This window comes from Rhinolophus ferrumequinum, chromosome 21 (assembly GCF_004115265.2).
Source record: "Rhinolophus ferrumequinum isolate MPI-CBG mRhiFer1 chromosome 21, mRhiFer1_v1.p, whole genome shotgun sequence".
Taxonomy (NCBI): Eukaryota; Metazoa; Chordata; class Mammalia; order Chiroptera; family Rhinolophidae; genus Rhinolophus; species Rhinolophus ferrumequinum.
Window position 1 is genome coordinate 37,897,349 of NC_046304.1, and position 27,393 is coordinate 37,924,741.

General features: G+C 53.9%; 2 protein-coding genes across 18 annotated transcripts in view; one reads left to right on the forward strand and one right to left on the reverse strand.

Moving 5' to 3' along the window:
• The first annotated feature begins 1,936 nt into the window (after positions 1–1,936).
• On the forward strand, positions 1,937–6,050 carry NKIRAS2 (NFKB inhibitor interacting Ras like 2). Its single transcript, XM_033091393.1, has 4 exons — positions 1,937–2,074; positions 3,076–3,184; positions 3,597–3,838; positions 4,411–6,050. The coding sequence occupies exons 2-4, from the start codon at positions 3,091–3,093 to the stop codon at positions 4,648–4,650; spliced, it is 576 nt and encodes a 191-aa protein (XP_032947284.1). The 5' UTR covers positions 1,937–2,074; positions 3,076–3,090; the 3' UTR covers positions 4,651–6,050.
• Positions 6,051–6,679: 629 nt separating this feature from the next.
• The window catches only part of ZNF385C (zinc finger protein 385C), a 50,054-nt gene continuing 29,340 nt past the window's right edge, over positions 6,680–27,393 (reverse strand). For 7 of the 17 annotated variants that reach the window (XM_033091388.1, XM_033091390.1, XM_033091387.1 and 4 more), the window contains 7 exons: positions 14,098–14,246; positions 12,168–12,278; positions 10,593–10,758; positions 9,003–9,293; positions 8,327–8,514; positions 7,889–7,999; positions 6,680–7,359 (listed from right to left, as the gene is read on the reverse strand). In XM_033091388.1, coding sequence (XP_032947279.1) covers positions 7,123–7,359; positions 7,889–7,999; positions 8,327–8,514; positions 9,003–9,293; positions 10,593–10,758; positions 12,168–12,278; positions 14,098–14,246 — 1,253 coding nt within the window. In that variant the 3' untranslated portion in view covers positions 6,680–7,122. Of the gene's footprint in view, positions 7,360–7,888; positions 8,000–8,326; positions 8,515–9,002; positions 9,294–10,592; positions 10,759–12,167; positions 12,279–14,097; positions 14,247–16,702; positions 17,091–18,175; positions 18,916–23,262; positions 23,850–26,564; positions 26,633–27,393 lie in introns of those variants that run through there. The other 10 variants (XM_033091378.1, XM_033091382.1, XM_033091381.1 and 7 more) reach the window with 10 other exon arrangements.

The window sequence follows — 27,393 nt, forward strand, 5'->3', positions numbered from 1 at the left end:
CTAGCCTTGACTTTTCTCAGTATGCCGAAAACCTCGTTGCCATAGCAACTTCCAATCCTGTAGCGTCTCGAGGGAGTCTGAGTTGGGTGGGGACCCAGTGACCCAAGACTCTGGAGGGAAAGAGCGCTCCCCACACTACTACCTTCCCGATCTTGGAGTGTGTCCACAGCTTCCTCCTGGGAAAAGCAAGAAGAGACACTTTGAGCCCGGTTCCCCTAGCTTTCATCGGCCCCTGGAAGCCCTGCCCAGCCAAGCTAGGGGAACGCAGGGCGTCTTCACCCCACGCCTTTCATCCTCTCTGGATCTCCAGGCACCACCTGGTTCATCACCCTAATGACGCTGACCCTTTTATGAGGTTCCTTTCATGTCAGCCGCCTGGGAGTGCCATCTCAGCATTAAGCCCCAGTGGCACAGAGCCCCAGACCCTGCCCTCGAGTTTATAAGGCAGCTCGCGGGGTGAGGTCCCTGCCCCAGTGCCCTCAGTATTCCCACCCCTCATATACACTCCCTGCTCACCACGCTTGTCTTTCCGAATGCAGTCTGGATTGGGAACTCATAGAAGGCAGGGACACAGCCTAATCGTCTTTGTAGTACTTAACCTCACCCAAACCAATAATTTTTGTGGGCTTGAATTAAATTGAGGTTTCCTGAGGTTAAATTGAGAGAGTTTGAGGTTTAAAATTTAAAACTATGGGAAACTAAAATAAGATGGGAGCAAGGGAATTTAAAAAGGATCTACCTTCTTCCTCCAGTAAAACAGTATATGCTGTTGTCCCCAGTAAAACAGTATGTGCTTGCGTGGTCTCTGCCTATCAGAGTGCCAAAGGAGCTGAAACCACACCCACCATCGGGTAGGGGAGAATGGGAGAGGCTGGGTTGCAAGAGAGAGAACATTTATCCAGCGCTCTCCAAAGTGCTTACTCTCCCTACTCTAGGTTGGGAGGGCACGGACTCACAGACCACCTGCCCTGTCTGCCAATGGCTCAGTCTACAGTCTAATGTAGGAGGCAGCTTCTCACCATCTTCCCATTTTGTGTTCTCTGCATCTATGCCAACTCATCTACTCCCACAGCTTTAACTTTGTTGATGACTCTCAAGTCTGTTGCTATCTCCAACCTAGACTGCTCTTCTGAGTTCCAGATCTATATATCCAGATCTATATGCCAAAGTCTCCTAACTGGCCCCCTAGTCTCATCTCTTTCCAACCTTCAGTCTTCTGCCAGAGTGACCTTCTTAAAAGCAAAAATTGATGTCGCTTCACTAAAACCTACCAATAGCTTTCCTGGCTGTTAGGATACAGTTTGAACTTTTTGGCCTACTACACAAAACCTTTGATCATTTGGCTCCTTTCTACCATCAATATTGAACCCAAGTACTTGTAATTCCAGAAAATGCCATGATTTTTGCCGCGCTTTCTCCACCCTTTCCTCCCAAGCCTTTCAAACCTCAATACAGACATGACCTCCACCAGGAAGTTCTCTGTGGTGCCCAAGGCCCCCAAGTTAAATGCCCCCTTGCGGTGCTCCCATAGCAGCTCTGTAATAGTTCTTACCATGTTGTATTCTAATTGGTGGTTGAGATGTCTAGCTCCTCTAGACGGTGCCGTTCTAATGGGCAGGTACCATGTCTAATGCGCCCCCTTTTCCAGGTTCGTTGTCATGTACCTGGCATAGAGTAGGTACTTAGAATAAACGATTGAATAAACGATTGAATAAATGAAATGTTCCTATCCTATAGTAGCCTTCACGGAAAGAACATTTGGGCATCAGACACACCAGAACCGCACCTAGAGTGTAGGGAGCCTAGAACCTTACGATTCCGCTGTGCACCAGCTGCCCCGATCCTGGCCGTCATTTGCCTTTAGGGCCTTTGGGGGGCGCTGTGCGGACGGCGCCCGCTCTCCGCCGCCGGAATTCGTCTTGCCAGACGGAAATGGGCGGGGAGGGGGGGAGGGCAGGTCCTGAGGAAGCCCGAATCGACCCGGAAGAACGGTGTCCTTGCGGCGGTGCTGCCCCTCCCCTGATCCCGGCGCTCCTCTCGGGGCCTGGCCGGGGTGCTGCGAGGGCCCCGGGAGGTACGGAGCTGGGAGGCCGGAATCGGCCACCGCGTCAGGGTCGCTTTAGGTGGCAGATCTTTCCCGCCTTTGATTCCCTCTGGGGGTCTCCTCTTGGGGAAATTTGGCGGAGGCCCCGCTGGCTGTCTCTCTCGGGGTATCGTTAATTTCAGGGCTCAGTCTATGGAGTCCTTCGGGTGTGGGGAGGAGGATCTGTATCAGGAGTTTCCTCTGGAGAGGTTTCTGTTTGGGACCCCTTTTGGGAATGATCTCTGTGTCTCTGCTCTTTGGGGGAATCTGTCTGGGACTCCTGGGAAACCTGTGTTTGGAATGCCTTGGAAAAAAAGGTCCCTGGGACCTCCTCTGTGTCCGAGCAGGGGTTTCTGTGTCTGAGCTTTCTCATCTGGGTCTAGCAGTGCAAGGGCAGCAAAAATTGCCTGTTTTCCAGAGCCTTTTCCCCATAGATTCCTTCCTCCTTTCTTGTCTGATGGTCTTCGTCTTAGCCGTGGACTTAACTAGGAATTATAGGGAATTAATTATTGTTTAGATAAGTCGTACAGGAAAGCAAAAATATCCTCCTTATTTGTTCACTCTCTCCAGGAAGAGTAGCTTAAGACAGATCCACATAAAATAGTATTCCTGCTTATTTCTCTGTGGGGTTGTAGTTAAAAAGAGGAAGCTGAGGCTTAGCCCCCTTCCATGTCCTCCGCGTCCTGTGGACACAGGAACCTGGCCAGTGGTTCATTTAAACCAGCCACTCTCCCCTTTATGGCAACATTTACTGAACACCTGCTCTGTGCCCGTTACTGGCCAGGTATTGGGAATAACAATGGTGAATAAGATACAGCTCCCTGTCCAGTAGTGGACTTAGGCACAAAACTTCTGACATACACCCTGACTAGAGCACGGGACAGTGCTGAGTCCCTGAGGCTACACATGCAGCTCAGAACTGGGGCTCTCAGTTATGGGAGTGCTGCCCTCTGTTTTCATCCCACCTCACCCAGTGTGCTTCTGTTTTTCAGGGTTGAAGGCTAAGCATGGGGAAGAGCTGCAAGGTGGTCGTGTGCGGCCAGGCATCTGTGGGCAAAACGTCAATCCTGGAGCAGCTTCTGTACGGGAACCATGTAGTGGGTGAGTGTTGTTGGGGGTAGGGGAATGATAGAAGGTGAAGAATAGCGAACAGGATCTGATAACAACACACAGAGGCTAAGAGCTGCTCCTGGTGGTTCTTGTACCCCAAAAGAGTAAAATTTACATTACGCCCCCCAGCCCTACAACATAGAGATCTGGAGGAAGGAAGTCCAGTATCTGATATGAGGAAGGAATGCCCCCAAGTCACACTTTTGTTTGGCAGGGTATGAACATGTGATTAATGTCCCTTCCCCCAAATCATTCCAGTCCTGCCAGACTCAGTCTCTGGCCCCCACATTCCTTTCTTTCCCTGTCTGGTCACCCTGTCAGGATATACACGTATATGCTCACTCACTCACATTTCCCATCTCCTTCCTCCCTACAAACAAGTTTTCTCCTCATTTTATCCCAGGTTCTGAGATGATTGAGACGCAGGAAGACATCTATGTGGGCTCCATTGAAACCGACCGGGGGGTGCGGGAGCAGGTGCGTTTCTATGACACCCGGGGGCTCCGAGATGGGGCCGAGCTGCCCCGGCACTGCTTCTCCTGCACTGACGGCTACGTCCTGGTCTACAGCACAGACAGCCGAGAGTCTTTCCAGCGCGTGGAGCTGCTCAAGAAGGAAATCGACAAATCCAAGGACAAGAAGGAGGTGTGTGTGTGAGCTCCAGTGGTGAGAGAGAGTGGGCCCTGTGCTGGCCTTGGAAGGCTTGGCATAGCTCTGTTTTTCACTCATTTGCCAGGAAGTGGATAGGAGCTAGAGGGGCAGTGGAGGCCACTGGAGGGTATCTTCACCGTTGGAGGTGGTCCCATGTTGAGGCAGCTCATCTGGAGAGGCTTCTCTTCAGTTTAAGAGATCCCTGACCTAATAAGTGAAGCCCCTATTAGTCTTTTCTTATGATTCTGTGCTTTGAGCTGTGACAGCCCTCCTGTTTAATCCCTCTTTAGGCTACAGGCATTCTGGGAGTGCTTCCTCACCAGTTGTTTAGCCAGAAACTCACTGCTGGTGATGAGCAGGCATGGGTGATACAGGGCTTGTAATGGAACTCCTGGAGGTCGGACGAGGTGGAGGCCAAAATTTGCACAGAAGGAGGAGAGGAGAAAACAACCATCTCCTTCCCCTCAGTCTGTGGTTTCTGATATAGGAAGAGATGAGCCATTGAGACTTTCCTTCCTGAGGTCCGTGGTACATTGATAGGCCTGTACTCTGTCCCTCTTTCCCAGGTCACCATCGTGGTCCTCGGCAACAAGTGTGACCTGCAGGAGCAGCGGCGTGTGGACCTCGATGTGGCTCAGCATTGGGCCAAGTCGGAGAAGGTGAAGCTGTGGGAGGTGTCGGTGGCTGACCGCCGCTCCCTCCTGGAGCCCTTCGTCTACCTGGCCAGCAAGATGACCCAGCCCCAGAGCAAGTCCGCCTTCCCCCTCAGCCGCAAGAACAAGGGCAGCGGCTCCTTGGATGGCTGAAGAGCTGCCATCCTTTCTTCACCTTCCCAACCTCAGTCCAACTTCTGGGGCTTTGGAAGATGGGTTGAGGGGAAAGAGGAACTCCCCACTGGGCCAGGCAGCTGGGCTGTCCAAGGCTCAGGCCACTTTTGCTCCCTCCCAACTCCGGGAAGTGCAAATAATCTAGGCTAGCGTCCCCAACCTCTTTCTCCACCCCAGCTTTCGTCATACCTGCCCCACTGTGACCTGGGGCAGTTGTGGGTCAGTGTCCCTTCCACCTGCCCTGGATGGGAAGTATAGCTACCGTACAGAAGTCAGTGCCCAGTCTAGGTCTCGTTCTAATCACGGGGGTCCCACACTTCTGGTCTTCTGTCGATGACACACACACTTAGGGCACCAGCCTGGACTCGGGAAAGGGCATGCAGGTATTGTGTTTGCGTGTGCATGCTGGTGTTAGGGGTGCGCCCTCATCCAGCACCCTGACCTTTCTCCTGTCTGTACCTTGGCTGGAAGAAGCCGGACTCCTGGGAAGTATGATTTTCTGTTCAACCTCTTCCCCCAATTGTTTCGCTTCCTCTTCCTGCTCAGGGAGCAGCTGGGTCTCATTGGTTGAGGTGGAACAGAATGATGACTGGGCTGTTACCAAGTGGCTTCGTGACCCAGCAAGGCCTTTCCCCTCTCTGGGCTTCAGTTTTCTCATCTGTAAGGTGACAGGAGTTGCTTAGATGACCTTCTAGATCCTCTCCAGGCCTATGATTTTATCATGCCCATGGCTTTGGGCAGGCTATGACTGTACCCTTTGCTTTTTTCTCTTTAAGGTGCTATGCCTCCCGGCCCTGGAGGCTGGAACACTGCTCTCTGCCAACCACCAGGGGGCAGGAGCGAACTATCTGCTGTAGTTGCCAGAATGGCTGCTTGGTGCGGTGCCCAATGGGGAACCTCACACCCTTGGGAGCTGGTCTTCACCCCTTCCTGTGGTTGTTTTCAGCTAATAGCTGGACTTTATTTATAAATTACCTGTTATAAATTAGTATGCTGCCATGGTGAAGGCTGGACAAGGTGCTCCTCTAGCCCTTCTTACCTCAGATGCCTGAACAGAAGAACTAGGCAAACAAATAGCTTCTTAGGAGCTGACAGATCTATGGGGGCTCAGAAGGGTAGTTACACTTGACATGCTATAAAGTGAGCTTACGACCCACAACTTCCTGTGCCCACTTCATGCTTCTAATGGGCACAGCTACCATAGGTGAGCCCCTGTAGCCAGGTGACCTCCAATATGTGCCTCCTCCCCAAAACAGGAGAGGTGAGCAGGGGCAGGTGGCCCAGGGCTGGGCAAGTTAAGTTAGGACATATACAAGCTCAGGCTTAAAGTTCATTTATTGATGCATTGGACACAATAAAACCACAACTGTTATCAAAAAGTTCCCCCCTCCCTCCTTGTTCTCCCATTGGAAATATCTTAAAAAAAGAAAAAAGATACAGGTGGATACTGGCAACGTCCCATATTGTGGGGTATGTGTGGGGGTGTTGGGGTGGGATGGAGGTTGTGACATTAACTGACAGCATGAAAATGGGTCTTTAGAGTGTATCAGACTAGATCCCAATACAAAGCTTCACAGTGAGGGGGCTTTGGAGTACTGGTTGGGAGGAGAGAGTTGAATTTAGTGCTAGGGACCAGTTTGGAGTGAAGAGCTAGAAGGGAAAGCACTTAGTTGGAAGCCCTGGGGTGGAGTCAGTGTTAGCTGAGTCCATAGTCCGAGGGATCCCAGAGCTGGGATTCAGGAGCAATCAGTGAAAGGCGAAGAGGGTAGTGATCACTTCTATTAAAACTGGGCCCAGCCAGAACACCACCTTTACCACCCGTCTTAGCCCCACCCCGATAGAGCAGATGAAGATGCCAAAAGCTTTCAGCACCGGCCCCTGCTATCAATGCCCCACCTTAGCACTGCTCCCTTTCTCCTCCAGTCGTCCACCACACCCCCATGGGTCACTTTTTCCAGATAGCCTTGAACCCCGTCCAGCTTGAGCCCACCCCTCATCCCCAGTCATTCTCCAGAGAATCCAGCGAATGGGGAAGGCCTCCCCAGGGCATGGGAATAGAGGTCACAAACTTGTCCCCAGGCTAGATTTCTAGGGCCTCTGGCCATAGGTCTTGGGGGGTGGAATGAGAGCACCATAGGGGTGGGGCTAGGATTTTGCATAGATCTTTGGGATTTCAGTTTGCTCCCCGTAAATCAGGCTGGGAAATGCAGGGGAGCCCAGGACTAGCCCTAGAAGGCTGGGGAAATGAGGGTGGGAGTGGCCCTTGGGCAGGGGGTATTAGTGGAACCCTCAGTCCAGGTGGAGTGAAGGGCAGCTGCCCTTAAAACTAGCCCAGCTCTTCCTAGATTGGTCAGGAACTCCTAGGCTGTACAAGGCAGTCCCCTGTGGGATGTAGGGTCCGAGAAGAGTAGGGAGAATGCTGAGAAGCCAGCCCGTGCCTCCCCAGGAGGGCTAATAGGGAGCAAAGAGGATGGGTCCTGGGGTAGGGCGAATGGCTCCTGCTGGGGCACGAAACAGAGCTGGGCCAAGGATTGGAGCTGGGAAGAGGGTGGTGGCCGCGGTGGGCGCAGGCCGGAGGGCCAGGGGCCCTGGCAGGGCACAGATGGCCGCACCTGCAGTGGGGATTGGGCTGGGCAGGAAGCGGGCTGCCAGTGTCTTGGTGAGTTGCTTCTGCAAGGCCAGTTTAGACTGCAAAGAAGAGAGAGAGGACTGGACACAGTCTCTGACCCCAGAAAATGCCCCCTCCCTCAGCTCCGTCCTTGGGCTTTTTGCTGTAGGAAAAAACGTGCCTTTCAGGGTTCCAAACCTAAATCCTCCTCCCTTCCCACCCCCAAACATTCATTCCAAAGGGCTTTCTCCACCACCTGTCTTCCTGTCTAGAGGGAGGAGAATCAGGATGGGCCAAGGCAGGAGGCTATTCGGGGTGGGGGTACAGATGGTTTCTAGGAGATGTACGCCTACCCCTTGCTCTTGCCGCTGAGATTCCTACCCAGACCCACCTCCCCGGAAATTCCTCTGGGCAGGTCACCGGACAGCCAACGACCCAACCCCAGCTATTTCTCTGCCCAGGCAGCCTCGAAGGGGGGTTGCTTTATTCCTGCCCCAGCCCCCTCAGCTGCCTACCCTCTTTCTCCCCCCCCCCCCCCCCCCCCCCCCCCCCCCCGCCACTTCCCCTCCTCCCAGCAGGGTCCCAGTACTGTTGCTTGGAGACAGATACCTTGAGGATACTCACAGCCAGCGCTGCGTGCTTCTGCAGCTTGCTGTGCTGGCTGGAGGGCTTGGAGGGTTTCCCGGCCAGGCGGTCTTTGTGCCTCCTGCTGCTCAGGTGCTAATGGACAGACAGACAGACTGGGAACAAGATGAGGAAGCCCAAGGACCCCCGTCATCCTCAACTAGCTCACCCTCCTCTACCCACAGTTCACACATTGAACGTACACGTACTGGGCATCCACCTGGAGTGGCCCTGGGAAGGGGGGGTAAGTACTGCCTTTGCCCTCCAGGAGTCCACTGTCCCTCTAGCCTTGCTTCTCTTCCTCTACCAGCTCCCCCTGGCTTTGATCTCCCCACCTTCTCTCCTCAGGCTATCTCCTCCTCCCCTGGTGCTGGTCCCACCCCCTCACCCCTGTTCTAGCCGCAATCCTGATCTTTCTCCCACCTGCTTCAGTTGGGTCTCTGAATTGACCTGGAGCTGACAGACAGCACAGTGAAAAGGGGGGTTGGACCCCTGCCGGCCCCCAGTCACTCTCTTGGCCCTGTGTCCAGCTCCTCCCCGGGGCATAGGACGGCCCCGGCCTCTTCGAGGAGCCCCTCGCTGACCTTCCAACATCCACCGGTGCTTGGCTCCTAGAGGGAGGAAAGAAGACAGCCAGTCAGCACCGAAGAAGGGCTGCAAGGGCCACAGAGACCCCTCCCAACTAGTTTGGTTGTCCCTTTAGCCTCAAGGCTGCTCAGCACATATACGCCACACCCGCCACATGAGATTTTTATTTTCTGTCTCTGCAAGGTCTTCCCAGCTTCTCCCATTTCAAGCCAACCTCCCCCAGGGAAGGCCTTGCAGTGTAACTGGTCGGCTTCCTTTCTCTCATCTCAGTCCCTTCCTCTGGATCTGACATAAGGAGAGATGGAGGAGGCGTCTCCTGTCCTCTGGAGTGACCCTTCAGTTCTTGCTTCTCTTCCCAATTCTCCCTCCTCAAGCATTAGCGAGGGGACCCGAAGTGCCCACCCAGTAACAGCTGAACACAATGATTTTGTCAACAAGCCTGCCCACATCTGGTGAGGGGCAGTCTTCCTGTCCTCTCCTTCCCCCAGACTTCAGCTGGTGGGGCACTGACCTGTGTTGTGAGCCTGAAGCTGGGAGGCGGAGTTCACTGTCACCTTACACGTGGGGCAGTAGAGGCGCCCCTTCTCACTCTTGCCTTCCCCACTCACACCGCTTTCCACGGCAGCTGCCACTGGCTCAGGCCCTGGTGCCTCTCTCCCGGGCTCTGGGGAGCAGGGTGGGCAGGAGGAAGAAGAGGAAGAGGAGGCAGCATCCAAGAGGTCTGAGTGGGCTGACTCCCTGGGCGTTGGGTCGGCAGGCAGTGGTGGCTGGAGTGGGGGGCCAGGAGGAGGGGCTGCAGGAACTGATGGGGAGATGGAAGGCATTGGGTACGAGTGTGAGGCCTGAGATGATTCTGGAGACCACGATTTTAAGTACTGACATTTGGGGGTGGCATGGCAGAGTGGAAGGGTCACTAGTGCAGGGATGACCAGCACTGAATTCCAGACCCCACTCTTCCACCAACTCACTGGGCAGACTTAGGCCTCTTTGGGCCTCAGTTTCCCCATCTGAAATCATAAAGTTGGACGCCGTAATCACAGAAAGCCCTCACAGCCCTGATTTTCTAATTATTAGCTAACTGTTAAGTATACAGAAATCACCAAAAAAAGTATTAGAATGTTCAGAGAGCACTATTCATAATAGTACAGAACTGGAAACTATTCAAATGTCCATCAGTAGAATAGATTCAAATAAAACAGTTGTATCGTCATGCGATGGAATACTACATGGCAATGGGAAAAGACAAACTACGGCTACACGCAACAACACAAAGGATCTTATAATGAATGTTGATGTATGTTTATGAAAAGATAAACAAAAGCCAGACACAAAAGCCTACATATGATTTACCAAAACCAAGTGAAACTGACCTATGCTGAGAAAAGTTAGGGTTGTAGGTACTCTGGAGGGAGGGGTGTAGGTGGTTGAACAGTGTCACCCCAAAATTCATATCCATCTGTCACCTCAGAATGTGACCTCATTTGGAAATAAGGTCTTTGTGGATGTAATTAGTTAAGACAAAGTCATACTGGATTAGGGTGGGCCCTAATGCAATGACTGGTGTCATCTTATAAGACCACATGAAGACACAGAGACACACACGGGACAATGAAATGTGAAGACAGGCAGAGATTGGAGCAATGCATCCACAAGCCAAGGAATGTCCAGGAATGCCAGCAACCACCAGAAGCATGGAACAGAGGGGCATGGAACAGATTCTCCCTCGAAGTCCCCATGGAGGAACCAACCCTGTCGACACTCTGATTTCAAACTTCTGACCTCCAGAACTGAGAAAATAAATGTCTGTTGTTTTCAGCCACCCAGTTCGTGGTCATTCATTACAGAAGCCTTAGGACGCTAATACAACAAGGCAGTACTAGGAGAGTGCCCAAGGCGGGCTTCTGGGTGTTTGAGAGATGTTTCTTGATCTCAGTATATTCAGAAAGGAAAATTCTTTGGGCTCTCCACTTGGGATGTGTGCCTTTTTCTCTGTGTGGGAATACTCCAACACAAGCAAAACTAAGAAGCAGCAGAAATGTCTCAGTCCCTTGTCAGAAACCAGATTTGGAGCAGGGAGCTACGAAAAGAGCTCAGGACTGACCTTTGCTCTGCAGCTCTCCAGGGGCTCCACTGGCCACGGGCGGGGTTGAGGACACCAGTGTCCCATCCTGGGCCAGGGTTTGGGGCCTCTGCTTGCTCTTGGCAGCTTCGACAGCCTTGAGTTTTCTGGCGTGTTTGTGGCCTTTATAATGTGCTTCAGCCTGGTTCTGGGGAGGGGACGGCACAGGGTTACCGTTCATTCACTGTGTCCACATGTCCCATCCATGAGTTGATGCCGGGCAGAGGACAGGTTAGAGGGAGGCAGGGGTGGGGCCGCACAAGGGGCAAATCTTTATCACCGCCATCGTCATCACAGTATGTGTGTGACCATGAGGTTTACAGAACATATTCTCATACATGCGTCCCAGTCAGGCAGCCTCTGGCTTCAAATTCTGATTCAGCCACTTAGTAGCTGTGCATCTTTGGGCAAGTCACCTCACCTCTCTGAGCCTCAGTTTCCTCACTCGTAAACTTGCGATGATAACACTGACCTCACGGGAATGTGAGAATTAGATGAGGACCTGAATAAGGGTCTAGTACATACAGGAGGTGCTCAATTAATGTTAGTTACCAAGTTTATAAATGTACAAATGGAGAAAACAGAGCAGTCCTCACCCTTTGGGGTATGTGCACCCCAGAACATTCATCCTTTTGTTCATTTTTTTCAACAAATAGTTATTGAGCATTGGCTATTAGCCAGGTATTGTGCCAGGGGCCCAGCACGAAGAAGACACAGTCCCTCCCTCAGAGTGAAGTCTTTGTCCCATTCAGGCACAACGCATGTAACTTGAAGCCTGGAGACGACCCCCAAATCTGGCCTGGCAATATCTTTCCTCCTTCAAGCAGGGGTTCCTGCTTGTTCCTCCCAAATGTAGGAAAGACAGGCCCTGTGCCTCCCCTCACCTCCTGGATACTTTCACCAGAGCAGGTCTGCTGAGAGCATCTCCCCCAAACCCCAGAGTTACCTGGACAGAAGGTAAACCTTCCCTGGGAGGCCAGAATGAGGCTCCTCCACTATCTAGGGCTAGGCTATGGTAGAAAAGTATGTGGGTCTTAGGGTCAACCAAGCCTGGGTTCAAATCCCAGCTCTGCTACTTACCAGCTGTGTGGCCTCAGGCAGGTCACTTAACCTCTCTGAGGCTGTTTCCTCATCTGAAAAGTGGGGATGATAATAGTGCCTCTATCCATCTCACAGATATATTATGAGAGCTCAGTAAGATCACGGGCATGTGCACATTCTGTAAGCTCCCAGGTGCTTTAAGAACTCAGCTCCAAAGCAGGAGCTGATGGGCTGACCCCTGGGACCCAGATGGGGAAGAAAGGACAGTCTTCTCTCTTGGATCCAGAACACAGGACAGGCACAGGGGAAGGAAATGGAGTCCCAGGGAGACTAGAGAGGGAAGGGGCAGAGGACTGTGAAGAGGAGAGGATGGATGGATAAAGGACCAGGAGCACCTCTTCTGCAACCAGAGATGGAAAATACGGACCACAACCCAGGAAAGACCCCAAAAACCCAGTCTCCAGCCCTCTCCCTGCCCAGCCCCCTCCCAAGCCTATTTCTACTATTCCCTCTCACCGCTGAGTTGAACCTCAGGTGACAGATGTTACAGGAAATGAAGAGCTTCTTCTTCAGAGGGGAAGGGACCCCAAACGTGTGGCTGATGACAGCTTTCTGGACAGGGTCCATCTGTGAAGGGGGTGGGAGGGCATAATAACTCTGGGGTTGGCTTCGGAAGGGGAGACAGTAATTATTAAAGATTATTGAGGAGGGCAGTGGTCAGCCCCTAGGAAGAATTTTCCCATCCTTGCGATGTTAGACACAGAAAAAGAAACAGCCTTTATCTGTCAGCCTGGGCTTCTGCTTGGAGGCAGGAAATAGCCAGGGTGACCTCCATGATCTTAAGAGATAGAACCATGTCCTGGTAATCACCTTGGCATTTCTTGCTATCCTTCTGGTCTCTGTTTTTTTTCTCATTCATCAGAATCACAACTATTGGGACAGAGAATTGGGGGCAGGGAGAGGCAGGAAAGGGATAAAGAGTCCCTGTGTTGGAATTTCCTCTCCCATAACCCAGCCTTGCACTGGACCTGTGGGCTGGGGGAGATCAGGTTTATCGTATGAGCTCCGTCACTGTCATAGGGCCTGAGAGGGAGAGGGGGATCATGGCTCGGGGAAGGTGGGGGGCCAGGAGGGAACAAGCGGCTGCAAGTGGAGGCTAGAGCGTTCTCTGAGTAGTAGGATCATTTCTTTGGAGTATTAATTTGTGTGTCTTTTTATTTTAAATACTTTTTTTTCTTCTATCAAAGCAAGCCTTTACACTCCCTTTTCTCAGGGGCCTGGATTGTTGGGCCAAAAGCAGAAGGTGTCTGGGCTTGTCTGCCAAGAAGAACTTTCCAAGCCTTCCTGAGAAGAGAACAGAGGCTTTGAGAGAAAAGCAGGGTTTCAGAAACGTCCCTGTGAACTGAAAGAGGTTCTAACCCTCCCAAAACCCAGGGCCGGGATGGCAGGGGACAGGACCTCAGAGAATGGCCTGCAGGGCCCCCAGCGATGAGGACAATGGTGGCTTCACCCACTCTTGAGGGACCATGCAAGTGACAGCATAAACCCAAAACCAGAGGACCCTCCCCAAGTGTCTTAGGCTCCAGAGGACCTCTGTGAAACCCTGGAGGGCAGGAAGGGATTCCTCAGGTAAACGAGGCTGAATTTCCCACCATCTTGTCAGGACTGTGGGGCTCATCAATGACTATATTTGATTTTTTAAACTTTAAAAGGGGGACATTCCTTACAGCTCATGTAGTGATGTGAAGTTCATGCTCACTACACTTGTTCACACACATGCACACGTGGAAATACACAGACTAGTATACAGACAAATAGCACTTAAGCTTATAGGCGGTTATAGGTTACAGAGATATGCAAAAAGCTACACACTCATGCACAACAATGGCACAACCACAGAAAAATGCACAATCACCCCACTCACACCAAACACACTCACTCAGAAGTCAGACACACACCAAACACACACATAGTTGACAAAGACACGAAACACCTCTCAGATACCCAGACACACACATTAATGACATACCCAGGCACAAAGAGTTGTTTACAAACACACACTGGACACCAACACACAAACTCACATCCACAAATAATACACACGACCTAGGGAGTCACAAACTACAGCAAAGGCACACCCCGATTGCACACAGGCATACATAAATGATCCATAGAAGTCCCTCTACCAAAACTCAAGTGAAACCTACAGTACAGACCCCACAGGCCCAGCAGTTGTTGTGGGGGGAGGGGTGACACCATCCTCCTTCTGTAGCCCAGACAGCTGGGCTCAGGAGTCTCTATTTTGGGAGCACCTCGTCACTTGGGGATGTTGGAGGAGAATGAGCTCCTGGTTAGAGCCAGCTTCTGAGAGCCGGCCCTCTGAGCCCACCTTCCCTGCCCACCCCCATCTTGGTTGCATGCCCCCACCCGCCAGCCCAGCCCGTACCGTGCTGAAGTTGGGGAAGAGACTGAGCGGGGCAGCGCCATTGAAGTGGAAGGTGAGCAAGTGCTTGAAGTCCAGCGGGGGCTGCAGAGGCCTGGCAGGCAGGGACAGGGAGGCCAGCAGGGGGCTTGGGGCACTGGAGGCTGGGCCTGCTGCAGGAGGAAGAAGGGCAGGGTCTGAAATGGGGAGCCACAGGGGTCTCTCCTGCCTCCACAGCCAGAACAAGAGGCTGATGGGCTTCTTGGGTGTGGAGACAGGGCAGAAGCCCCTGTCACCCTCTTCATAATGTAGCACCGGCCAAGCCCAGGGCCGTCACAGCCCACCTCTGTGCCTCTCCTCTCCACAACTGGGGAAGCAGAAGCAGGGAATCTACAGCTCAAGGCTCCCAGACCAGAAGGGTGACCCTCCTGCCCTTCCAGAGACCCCAGTGAACCCCCAAAGGGAGTCAGGCCAAGGGAGAGGACAGAGGCATCAGGTAGCCCCTGACACAGACACACCACCATGCAGGATGCACAATGTGCTGGGTTTCCACTTTATTGCAAATTAAACCCAAACCCAGGAGGCCTGGGGAAAGGTCAGCACCCTCCCTGCTCACTAACTCCGCCTCTCCAGATCCCCACACCATTCATAGCACAAAACCCACGGGACTCAAGGGATGTGTTCCCCAGTTCTGGTGACGCCCCAAATGTTTCCCCCAGGGTACAGCACTGTGGTTTTTACAGTCTTTGGTCTTAAAGGTCTGAGGCAAGGACAGAGGAGGGCTAGGAACTTGGGGAAACAACCAGACTTCAAGAAAGAAAAAAACTAGAAATAAATCCAGTTCTTTTGGGACTTTTTTGGGCCCTGTCATTGCAAAACCAAAAGAAGTCCTTTTAGATTTATGTATTAACACTATGAAAGATAGATTTATTTCACATTTATAGATTTATATGCCTATATACATGGTCACACACCGAAAAGCCTCAGGAAGCCTATAGGTGGGGAGGGGAGGGAGGGCAGCACTACCTCCCTTTAACTGTTAGCTTGTGCACAGAGAGGGTACTGTGCTGTGTGTCAAAAACATGGATAGTGATCTGCTCTCCAGCCATATCTGAAGAGTTGCTGCCAGGAGCAGGGCTAAGAAACAGTCAAGGACCCATTGTCCTCTCCCTCAATCCCTTAATTTTGAAGACCCAGTCTTCTTCCTCCAACCAAGGCACCCCCCCCCCAACTTTTCTAGGGCCAAAACTTGGGCTGAGTCCAGAGGGAAAAGGGTGAGAGCTACTCCTCACCAAACTCTCGAATGGTCAGGAGCAATATTTAGGGTGCCCAGACCCGCATCTCAGCCCACTCGCCCAGGCCCCCCTGGACCCAGCCCCTCCTTCACAGCCCACAGGGCTGGGTTAGTACTCAGCGTGGAGCAGAAGCAGCATGGGGAAGGTGGGTGGAAGGCCACAGTTAGTAGGCCAGCTTGGCCCTTAGAGTGCCCAGGGCCCCAGGCTGGCTGGATAGAGAGCAGGAGGCCACCCTCACATGAGCTGCGACCCCAGCAGCCCCTCCCCCCACCCACTCTCTAAGAACTCCACCGCCAGTGCAAAGTCAAACTCGTGCAGCGGGGGCCCATCCACAGCGATCTTGACCGCGGGGTCACTCCGGCCTTCCCCGGCCCCGCCCTGCCCCCACCACCGCAGCTCTCGGCAGCGGCCGACCTTATCCAGGAGGCCGGCACCCACAGGCAACGCCAAGGCCAGGGCAGCTAGGGCGGCAAAGTCTGGGAAGAGCTCGTGCAGCTCGGAATGTGCGCACGCCAGCTTGGCACACAGAGCCCGTGGGCCCAGCCGCCCGAGGCTGCACACCAAGCGCTTAAAGAGCGCGAAGTCGCCCAGCGCACGCTGGCGCACTACCGCCGGGGCGAAGGCGCGCAGCAGAACCCGTAGCGCCCCCTCGCCGTGCGTGCCCAGTTCCTCCGGCGCCTGCGGGTAGTGGCGGGGGTCAAAGATCGCTGCGAAGGCGGCCACAGCATCCAGCGAGGGTCCGGGGTAGGAGTCCCGCAGCCCCCTCCGCAAGGAGTCCAAGAAGGCCCCCCGCAGACGCTCCAAGCCCCGGACTGCAGCCTCGGAGTAGCCGACCAGCTCCACGCCGCGGTAGATGCAGCGCCCACCGCCCAAGTCCGGGCCGGAGGACGCCACTTCCCGCAGGAAGCCCTGGAGGCGCGCGCCACCTGAGCTGCGCCGCTGTGTTTGGAAGGAGGCTGCAGCTGCCATCACCACGGGCTGCAGCAAGGCCAAGTCCGGCTCTTCTGGCTGCAGGACAAGGGCGAGCTTCTGCACAAAGGGCAGAGTGTCCAGCAGCAGATGGGTGAAGGCCACGAAGGTGAACTGGCGCAGGGCCAGGGCCAGCGCTCTAGCTGTAGGTGAGGCGGGAGCAGAGGCCTCCAGTGTGGGCACCAGGCAAGGCCAAGCCTCAGCCACTGCTTCCACGACGGGTAGCAGGGAGGCCCAGGGCACTGACCGTGATCCTGCCAAGTCAATAGCTGCCAGGTCCAGTGCTGCTCGGAGCTCAGGGAACATGTGGGAACTGGGGCCACCGTGGAGGCGGAAAAGGGCATCCAGTACACTTTCATATTCACCTAGGTAGGCAGGGGGCTCAGGATCTGGCCGGCCTGGGAGGCAGTGTAGCTCGGTGAGCAGTGGGCAGGTGGCTCGGAGCTGCAGGCCCACACTCCCGAGGCGGTCACTGGGGAGGCTCGAGCTGAACCAGGCCAACTTGGGTGCTGACACGCCGAAGGCCTGCAGGATGTCCAGGAGTTGGCCAGCAGTGGCCTCGCCCTCCTGTAGCTCCACACTGCCCAGGAATGTGGTGGCAGGTTGGCCATCGCAGGGGGACACTGAAGTGGCAAACAAGGCCAGACTGTGGGACTCAGGCCAATCCCTGGTCTCGTCCAACACCAGCCCCACGTACGGGGATGCCTTCAGGCGCTGGCAGGCCTCTGTATGCAAGACACTGGCAATGGCTACCTGGGACAGCCAGGGAGAGAAAAGGAGGGAGGACAGAGTTAGGCTTGTCCTGAGGAGAGGCAGGCAGTACAGGGTGAGAAAAAGAGCACAGGCCTTTGGGATCAGACAGACTTAGGGACTAATCCTAGCTTTGCCACTTACTGGCTGTGTGACCTTGGACAAGTCATTTCACCTCTCTGAGCCTCAGTTTCCTCAGCTCTAAAACTGGGTTAATGTCTGCCCTCAATCTCCTCAAAAGGTTGTTGTGAGTTATAAATGTAACTTTGTGTTGTGTTTATACATGTAGAATGCTTTATAAACCATAAAGGTTCTACAGCACTTGGTGTGTGTGTGTTTCTACAGTATCGCTCAGTCTCTTATTCCTGGGGGTCTCCCTCCACTCTGCTGCTCAGGGATTAACTGACAGACACATTCGCTCTCAGCCCCCAACCAGTGATCCAGGGTCCCAGCGGTGTGCTTTGTTTGTCTGTTTGCCATCTCTCTGTAAAATGAGATCAACTCCCCCACCCTCATGACACTAGCCCCTAGGACTCACACAGCTAGTACCTAGGACAGAGCTGCAACTTGCATGCCCCCAGGGGCCACGTGGGTAATACTGAGCTAGCAGTGGGCCAGAGATAAAGCAGATGGAATGGGGAAGGCTATGCCTGCTCCCCAACTCCACTACTTCTTGCCCTGAGAAATAGGGACCTAGATTCTCAGTAGAAGTCACAAATCCAAATTTTTATATGTAATCTTTCATTTTGTTAAACTTGGAAGCTAACTTAAGTTTTTCAAAAACACTGTGAAAACAACAAAACACATCTGTGGGCCAGTGAAGCCTTGGGGCCACCAGTTTGCAATCTCTGGCCTAGGGAAGTGCTCCTGTGCCCCCAAGGACAGGGCCTGGTCTAGCTGCTTCACTGTTTGTCCCCAGCAGCTGGCCCAAGCCCTGGCGCACAGTACACTCTCAGTGACGGTTCTGATGGGTAAAGGTATGAATGAAGTGCTCTGGCCACTGCCCAGAGGCCTGGCATGCTGGTTCTGTGCCCAGATAGATCCATAAACTCCCTCCCCAAGCCCTCCCCCATAGCTCTGGCTGCCACCCACCTGCATGTCCCTCACCCTCCTGGGGCTGTAGTAATCGCCATGCTCTGTGCCCAGCAGCGCCTGGCACAGGTTGAACCTCTGTAGCTCGAGCAGGGCTGAGCAGCGGTCATCAGGCACGTCCTCCTTAGCCATGCAGTACACCGTGGTCAGCACAGCCACTTTGGCGGGATCCCCCTCCACCTTAAGGTTCCCAGAGGTGGGGGTGGTGGCCAAGCCTGGGTAGGCCCCTCCTCTCTCAGCCTGGCCCTCAAAAGTGGGCTGGCCCTGGTTGACCGCCAGAGCCTGGCGGTGGGCCCCAGAGGTCACATGGCGCAGCAGGGCATGGCGCTGGAAGTTGTCAGTGCCCACGGTGAAGGCGTTCTCCGCTTTGCCATGCTTGTTCCTCACCAGGGCCTGGCGGCACTCGAGGCAAAACATCAGCTTCCGCTCGTAGTCAAAGTCCAGCCAGGTGAACTCCTCTTTCCAGTGCTCATTGAAGTAACGCTTGCACTTCTTGTTGGAATTAGAGGCCTCTCCAGCTGGTTTCTTCCCAGGGGGCACCATTCCTGCTCCAGGGGCAGGGTACCCCCAACCCCCACCCAAATGCTCTTGCCCCTCAGCCTCCCCACACACACAGAGGCACCTCCCTTGACAAGGAGAGTTGGTGGGGAGGCAGGAGAGGGGCAGCCCGCCAGGCTAATGGGGACCATCCATCTAACTTAGCAGGAAAGTTTATTCCTGCTCCGCCGGTGGGAGACTGGAGATGAAAGAGACAAGGAAGGGGTGTTAGGGAGTCCACCAAGGGGTTCACACTGCCCACAGAGCACTCCCCAGGGCAGACTCGACCCAATGGGGAAGGGATATTGGGAGTAGGCGGGGTCATGCAAAGGGCCACAGAGTTATCCGCCAGGGTCTCCCTCCATCTAGGACAAGACACTGATTAGCTTGACTGATGGAAAGACTGGTACAGTCTATGCAACCACATTTTACAGGTGAGGGAATTGAATCCTGAAGACAGAGAGTGGCTCTCAGGGCTCATGAATAATTTGTGGCTGAGCGAGAAAAACTCAGACCTCCTGACTCCTTGCCCAAATGATGACTGGTCCTCCAGTCCAGTCATTTACTTCATCAGAAGGAAGTCAGCACAAAGCTGAGCTTCCAGAGCCACAAGACCGAGGAACTGGATTGGTTTTCTCTGGACCTCCCTTCCCTAAACACACACACGTGCACACACACGCACACGCACGCAGTGTGCTTCTGGGAAGGGCAATCTAGAAGTGGGGGCTGGGATCCAGAGTGAAGGCACCTAGCTGGTTGCCTCTGTTTCCCTCACTCTACCATCACCCCAGGTATGAGGCCAGGATGAGCAGCAGTTCAAAACCAGAAGGCTATGTCCAGCTGATGGCCAAAACATGCCAACTCTGCCTCCTAATTATCTTTCGAAACTATCTGTCCCCTCTTCTCCATGCCTACTGATAACAATAGCAGTTAATTGCCATTTTTCATTTATTGAGCGTGAACAGAGTCAGGCCCTGTGCTATGTACTTTCCAGGGACTCCAAGAGGAGACCAAGATTCCTCTTGCAAGGACTCTCTGAGGGTAGTATCTTCATTTTGGAGAGGAGAAAACCAAGGCTCAGAGACTTTAAGTGACTCGCCCAAGGTTCCACAAGCAGTAAGTGGCTGAAGCAGAATCAGATCCCAAGTCCTCCTGTCCCCACAGGTCACACTTAGACCCTGGCCTACACTGTCTCACCTGGATTATGCAGCTGCTTCTGCCTCTGCTATCACTTGTCCCCACGAATTCATCCCCCATGCAGCAACCAGAGAGCAAGGCCACACACAGCTCCAACTATGTCACTCCCTTGCTTCCACCTCTTCAGTGGTGTCCTGTTGCCTAAGTCTACATACCTTACCATGAGCCAGAGAGGCTGCCCCCACCTCACCAGCCGTTGGTCACCTGCAGAGCCTCCTGTCACTCAGGTCTGTTCAGACAACTCCGGACGCTTACCATTCTCCCACACACATTACTGTTACTTTCTCTCCTGCCTTCATCCTCTGTGCCTAGAATTCCCCACCCCTCCCCTTTCTCTGGCTAATTCCCATTCATTCCTGGAGGGCAGTTCAGATATCCTCTGGGCTGGTACCTGCCCTCTGGTCTCCCATAATCCCTCCTGCATGGTGAATGCAGGGATTCTCTGTGCATTTCTGGACTTGGTTCCTGGAAGGCCAAGATGACATTTCGTTCATTTTCGGATCTCTAAGTCCCTGTACAGGGCTGGGCACGCAGATGCCCCTCAGCAACAGATGGTTGTTTAAAAGAATGAAAGGATTTATTTTGGCTATATGAAAGAACTTCTTGTTTCTGAGGCTGTTGGCTAGATGAGTCTAAGCTCCGAGAAAGCAGTAACTGCCTTGTCCACCTGATATTATACGCAGCACTCGGTGTGGAACCTGGCACTTAGTGGGTGGGTAAAAGAAGGGCAGATGAGTAGAATTCCAGGGACAGCTTGCCTGTTCAGTGTAAGGAAAGGCACTCTGTGTTGCCAGACGTGAGTGAAACTTGTTGGGCTTCTTCCCCCGGACTCTGAGTGGCATTTGGTACTGCTCACCATGCGCTCCTTGAAACACATTTTTCTCTTGGATTCCAAGACTCCACCTTCCCTGGTTTTCCTTCTCCCATCAGTCATTCCCTGGCCTGTGTTATCATTTCCACCTCCTCTTCCCAAACTCAACCTGTCCAAAGAGTTCAGAACCATCTCTGCTAGCCACTCTGAAATACACTACCCCAGCCTGGGCCACTCCTCTGAGTACCACACCTCTCTATCCAGCCTTCTTCCTGGCTTGTCTACATGGAACTCTCAATCTGTCCCTACAAAGTATGCCCTCTCCCAGTTGTCCCCAGCCCAGGAAATGGCCCATCCTTCCATCCAGAAACCTGCCCCTCTAAGCCCCTCTCTCTTCCACATCCAGCACTTGGTCCGTCCCCAGGTCCTGTTGATTACACGTCCACAATCTACCTCTAAATCATCCCTTCTCTCCATGCTGCTGCCACCATCTTCATCCAGACCATATACATCTTGTCTGAACTATGCTAGTCACTTCCTGATGGCACTCTGGGTTTCTACTTTTACCTGTCTCTGAGCCATTCAAGCAGCCAGAGGGGGCTTTTAAAAACACTGCTTAAAACCCCTCCACTTCTGCCTGTTGTTCTGAGGTCAGTGCCAGAATCTCTTCTGAGGTCTGCCAAATATCTAGGCACTGCTGACCTCGCTGGCAGCCTTGTGCCTCCCTTCCCTTCCAGCTACCCTGGCCTTTACTTGGTTCCTCCAGAGTGCCAGATTCCCATCCTCAGGGCCTGTGCACAGGCTGTGCTTTCTTCCAGAATGTTCCCATCCTCCCTCTCAACACTTTGTCTATTCCACTTCCCCTCTGGTCTTAACTCTCCTTTCTTCAGAGAAGGCTTCTCTAATTATCCTTTAGGAAGTCCCCTTTCCTACCACTACTCCCTGTCAGTCTGTTTGTTCCCTCATTGCATTCCCCAGTTTACAAATCTGCTTATTTCTGTGCAGGGCAGTCCTATTGCTTAATATTCCTCTCCCTCTCCCTCTCCCTCTCCCTCTCCCTCTCCCTCTCCCTCTCCCTCTCCCTCTCCCTCTCCCTCTCCCTCTCCCTCTCCCTCTCCCTCTCCCTCTCCCTCTCCCTCTCCCTCTCCCTCTCCCTCTCCCTCTCCCTCTCCCTCTCCCTCTCCCTCTCCCTCTCCCTCTCCCTCTCCCTCTCCCTCTCCCTCTCCCTCTCCCTCTCCCTCTCCCTCTCCCTCTCCCTCTCCCTCTCCCCAATTCCCTAAGGAAAGGTAACTTTCTTGTTCATGTCTGAACCCTAGAGAAGGGAACAGCCTGGCACCCAGTAGGTGCTCCACAAAATTTGAGTGACTGAATAAGGAAGCATGATCTCTCAGGCAGAAAGAACAACGGACTGGGCTCCTGGGCACCTGTTGGGTGGCTAAAACAGCTGCTGTGACCTTTCCAGCTCACCCCAAAGTGTCTTAGATTGGGGAGGAGGTGCAAGGCCAAGGTGATAGCCTTCTGGAAGTTTGTCAAATGCTTTCCACATACCTAGATGTTGGCTCTCCTGCCCCATTCTGCAGAGGGATAACATGGCTATGAGACCAAGGATGTTTCTGATAAAAGATCAAAAGAGTAGGTACGAAGGATGTGTAGAAGATGGAGATTCTGAAATCACACTGTCCGATATGGTAGCCACTAACCAAAAGTGGCTGTTTAAAATTAATCAGAGTTAAATAAAAAAATTTTAAAATCAGTTCCTCAGTTGCACTAGGCACAGTTCAAATTCTCAATAGCCACATGTGGCTAGTGGCTATTGTATTAGATGTCCCAGATAGAGAACATCTACAACATCCCAGAAAGTTCTATTAGACAGCCCCACTCAAAATATATACACATACACACCCACAGATACACACAGACAAAATCCATTGACATTCCCCCACCTCAACCTGAGAGAAGCAGGCTGGGTGGCGTGGGAAAGGACAACGTGACTATATGACCAAGGCTGAGGTGTCACAGACCCAGGTCCCTCACACCTCTCTGCACCAGTCCAGCTGGATGGGAGCGAGCACAACTCCAGGGCCCCTAGGGTGATGGTGTGTCGGGCTGTTGCCCCCACTCCCCCAGGGCACGTAAACCTCAAACACAGGGTGTTTGGCCCCAGGATGGTGGCAACCAGCCTCCTCCCCAGGCTCCTTTGGACCTTTTTCTTTTGGGACCCCACGAAAGAAGTCCATGCTCCAGGCAGAGGAGGGGCAAGCGCCCCCTCCCCTGGCCGCCCAGGTGAGGCGAGGGCACCCTGCACGCCTGGCCTGTCCTCCTGGGGTCGGGAAGCCGAGGGCTGGGGAACTTCCTCTGGGGGGCGCGTGGGGGAGAAGCCCTCGGATGGGTCTCTCGGAGGTACCGGCCCCCACCCGCCGGTGCCGCCCGCCCGCCCGCAGGGCCTCCAGACCCCGTTGCCCGCCCCCTGCCGGGCAGCTCCAGGAGGGGGCGTCCCTCCCTGCCGGGCCTGGCCCGGTCCCGCCCGCACACACTCACAGAGACACGGAAGCCACCATCTTGCGCGGTGGACGCTCTGGCTGCGGTCTCCTTGGACTCCACCGAGCGACAGCAGCCACTAGTGGTAACCGTGGCGAAGAGGCGCCAGCAGCCAGCGCGGGTCCGGGTCGCGGGCCGGGCGGTGGCGATCCCCAGCCTGGGGCTCACCGGACCGCACCCACCTGCCGCCCGATGTCCCAGCGGCGCACGCTTTAGCCGGGCGTCAACCCCAGCCTCCTCTGCAGCGTGCGCTGCAGCCCGAGCAACTGAGGATAGGCCGCCGGAAGAATGTTCCCCGGGGCGGGAGGGACAGGTATCATTCATTCATCAGAGATACCCATGGATTCCTAGAGGAGGTCACAGGTGAGAGCTCACACAGGTGGAGCGCTATGGATGGAGACTACAGTCTGGCAAGTGCTTGGAGAGTTAGGAACGCAGTGCTTTGGGATCACAGAGGAACAGGTAGTCAACAGAAGGTTTGAGGGGAGGATCAATTCGGTATCATAGGAGGGTGAGTGAAATTTTTCCAGGGGAAAGGCATTCTAGTCAGTGGTACTGGCAGAGCATCAGGAAATTTAAAGTGCAGTGCAGGTTCACAAGTCAAGGTAGAGTGGAGGTGGGGGGGAGGGGACAGGATGGGCAGTGCCTGCTGCTGGAAGGCTCTGCAGTGAATGCTGGGGATTTGACCTTCCAACCGGGTGGGGAACCTCAGGAGGTGTTTGAGTTGCAAGCTCAGTGTTTCAATCTAGTGAGTTATTTGTAGTTATTTGTAATGGGGATGACAGAAATGGGATGTGGGGGGAGGCGTGAACGCTTCCTAGAAATTTCAGATGCGCAGGAGACCCTTGCCCCGGTGTTGGTTCCCCACAGTAGAAGGAAGGGTGTGGATTCCCTGCAGGAATAATGTGGGGTTGTGACCAAAGGCCTGCAGTGCAGCTTCCGTGACATTGAACTCTGAGGTCTTGAGTTGGACACTTAGCTATGAGCCTCAGTTCCCTCATCTGTGAAGTAAGAATTGCATCCAGGTGAGGAAGAAAGGACAGGATAGGAATGTGTCTGAAGACCAAGGGAGTTGCTGGGTGTGGAGGTCATTTAAAGAGGGGGTGCCAGGGCACTTGGTGACCCAGTCTCCCCCCCAGTCAGCACAAAGTCGCCCAGAAATGCCTTCCAGCCCCCTCACAATTGGGACCACTCTTCTCTCCCACAAGGCCTAGGGAACATGTTGATTTGAGGTTGGGGCCTCTCTGGGGGCTGCTGGGAACTCCTCCCCCCAGCACGCTTTCCACAGCCCTGCTCTGTGCCACCCACTATCTGCCTCTGACATTCACTGTGAACCTTGGCCCCCAGGGCCACTGGGATGATGCATGAATCATGACACATGCACACACATGTGTGACTGCCTGGCTTGTGGGTACACTCAAATGAAGGGAGACACCACGGCCCTCATACCTGCCCGAGGATGGCACCACACAGCCGGACAGGTCTAATAAGTGTAATTCTGCACCCACGGAAGGGTCAGGTGTGTGTGTGGGGGGTCTTCTCTGATGGCATATTGCAGCAGAATAGCCACCCTGGCTAAGTGTCTCCGGACAGTCCCTCCCCAACCCTAGCCAGTGGTCACAGCTAGGACCCATGGCTCACTGGAAAGCTTCCTCAGGAGGGTGGGTTGTTGCTCTGGTCAAACATGAACAAATCAGACTTTGTGCCAAAGAGGCCACACACAGGCGTCCAATTGAGGCTGGGGTCTCATGAAATAACATCAACCTGGCTGCCACCTAAGGGAGAAGCTCTAGGGAAACCACATCCTGCTGTTTGCCATCACTGGAAAAGACACACAAAAGAGCACAGGGACACACTGAGGTCCACTGGCCCCACACAGATGGTGACAAGCACAGACACCAAGGCACACACGTAGTCACCTCTCCCAATGATGAGACCATCTACACACACTGATGTGTGCACACGGAGGTGATATCCACACACAGACAGATACCCGTAGTGGCCAGGGGGCAAAGTTGAGAACAGGCCACGCACAAGCACGCACGTACACATAGAGAGGCGAAATCAAAGATGCACTCAGATCATATGTACCCAGAGGGACAGACCCTCCAGGACGCACAGACCCCTGCAGAAGCATATACAGACAATCCAAAACAGCAGGCATGCAGCGGCACACACCGTCACAAAGAGAGGCGTATACACAAAGGTCCATATACAGTCACATTTACCCAGAGCTAGGTGCGTGCACACAACCTACTTAAAAACTTACACGCATGTGCCATACACACAAGCTCATGTAGCCAAAACTAGAGTCTCTCTTTCCCTATCACAAGTCATAGGGGCAGATGGTAGGGTCCTCCCCAAGGCATGCGCACGTATACACACACACACACCTCAAATAGTCAAATTGCCGTTTCTATCGCAGATAAAACCAAAACTATGCAAAGAAAATGGGAATCCAGGAGGGAGAGAAAGCCAGAAGCAGGGAGTGAGAAGTTGAACCAAGACTCTCTGCTAGCGCACTCCCACCACGGCCTCCCTACATTCTCCAGAGCCCCCAGCCTACTTCTGGGTCAGCCAGCACTCAGGAGGCGTTGATGTTCCAGACACCCTCCTCCCCGTGCTGGAGGAAGACCCCCAGCCCAGTCACAAGATGGACTCTGCCCCCAGCCCCACAGCCACCAACTCTTGCCCAGTGGAAGGGGTTCCCAAAAATACCCCTTAAAGGGTAATGGTTATCTCTCCCAAAAAGGGCCAGGCAACCCCAGAAGAGAGACATGAGCCACGAAACCAGGGATAAAGGGGGGCATCAGTATTGACTCCAACGCAGTGGCTAGACCTCAGGCAGGAGCCCCCCAGATTTCTGCCTGTCTCCCTCTGTCTGCTTCTCTTTTATGCTACAGTAACAACTCCCTCTTCAGCCCCCTACCCTAACACTTCTTGGAGGCTCCTGGCAGCCCCTTAGAGACAGTTGAAGGTGTGATTTGATACAAGGAACATTTGACACAGGCTCACTGGACGTTCGTCCGCCGCAAAGTGCAGCACCCCTCACTCCTGCAGGGTGGACCTGCAGCTCCCCAACTGTTCCTGCCATGCCTGCCCCCACCTTTGTTCCCAGCCAGAATGGGGGCTCCCCTGCCTAGTCCTGGACCTGGGAAAAGGTACCAAGAATCAACTGGCTAAGGGAGCCTCTTAACAGGCAACTTTGGGTGCCAATAACAGCAGGAAAAAGAGAGGAGGGAGGCCCACCCTCGTCTCCAAGCCCCCGTCCCCACCCTGGCTCAGGTGTCCTCAATACTCACCCAAGAGCATTCTCTGCTTGGAGGCAGCGCTGAGTGCAGAGTGAGGAGCAAATGAAACCCAGCTGGAGAGTGACAGAGGGAAGGGGTGGGGATGAGAAGGACAGGAGGGGAGGGCACGAGGGAGGGACTCCTGCTCCTGCGTGGAAAGCAGTGGTTGCCAGACCGTCTTCCCTTGCTAGAAAGGAGCTACTGAGTCCCTGGTTTCCTCCATCCCAACCAGGAAGAACAGGGCACTTCTTTCCCCAAGGGTAGTGTAGGGGGCAAACAGGAGACTCGAGATGGAGGGGGGCAGCGGGCATCCACTCCTGGAGGGTCCCTGCCTACTTACTTGTACACTGAAACAAAGCGTTGACCCAGCCCACAGAGACCTCCAGGAAAGGAGGTACTGCCGGCCCCTCTCTGCCTGCCAGAAAGTTCTTGCTGCTGAACTTTAAAGCCCTGCCTCAGGGCTTGCTGCTGTAGGAGCCCCCTTCTCCTGTCCAGCCTGACTCATCCTCTGACCACCATCCCCTTAGATTTTCTTCCTTCTGCTGAAACGGAGGCTCAGAGAGGTGTTAACCACTTTGTCCCAGAGTGTTCACCATGGAGGTGGGGGAAGGGAACCCAGGTGGCTTGCCCCCTTAGTCTAGTACCTGGACTGTGGGGCCTGCTATCTGGGCAATGTCAGGAAGGGGTGGTGGTGGACATTTGATCAGCTAGAACTTCTCACGCCTCTCCCCTGCCCTTACCCGTTCCTCTCCACCCGCTCATCCTTAGTCTTTTCCTCCATTTGCTCCAGTTTTCCCTCCTCTCCCTGAAAAGGGGTTGTCTCTCTATTCACCTGAGCACC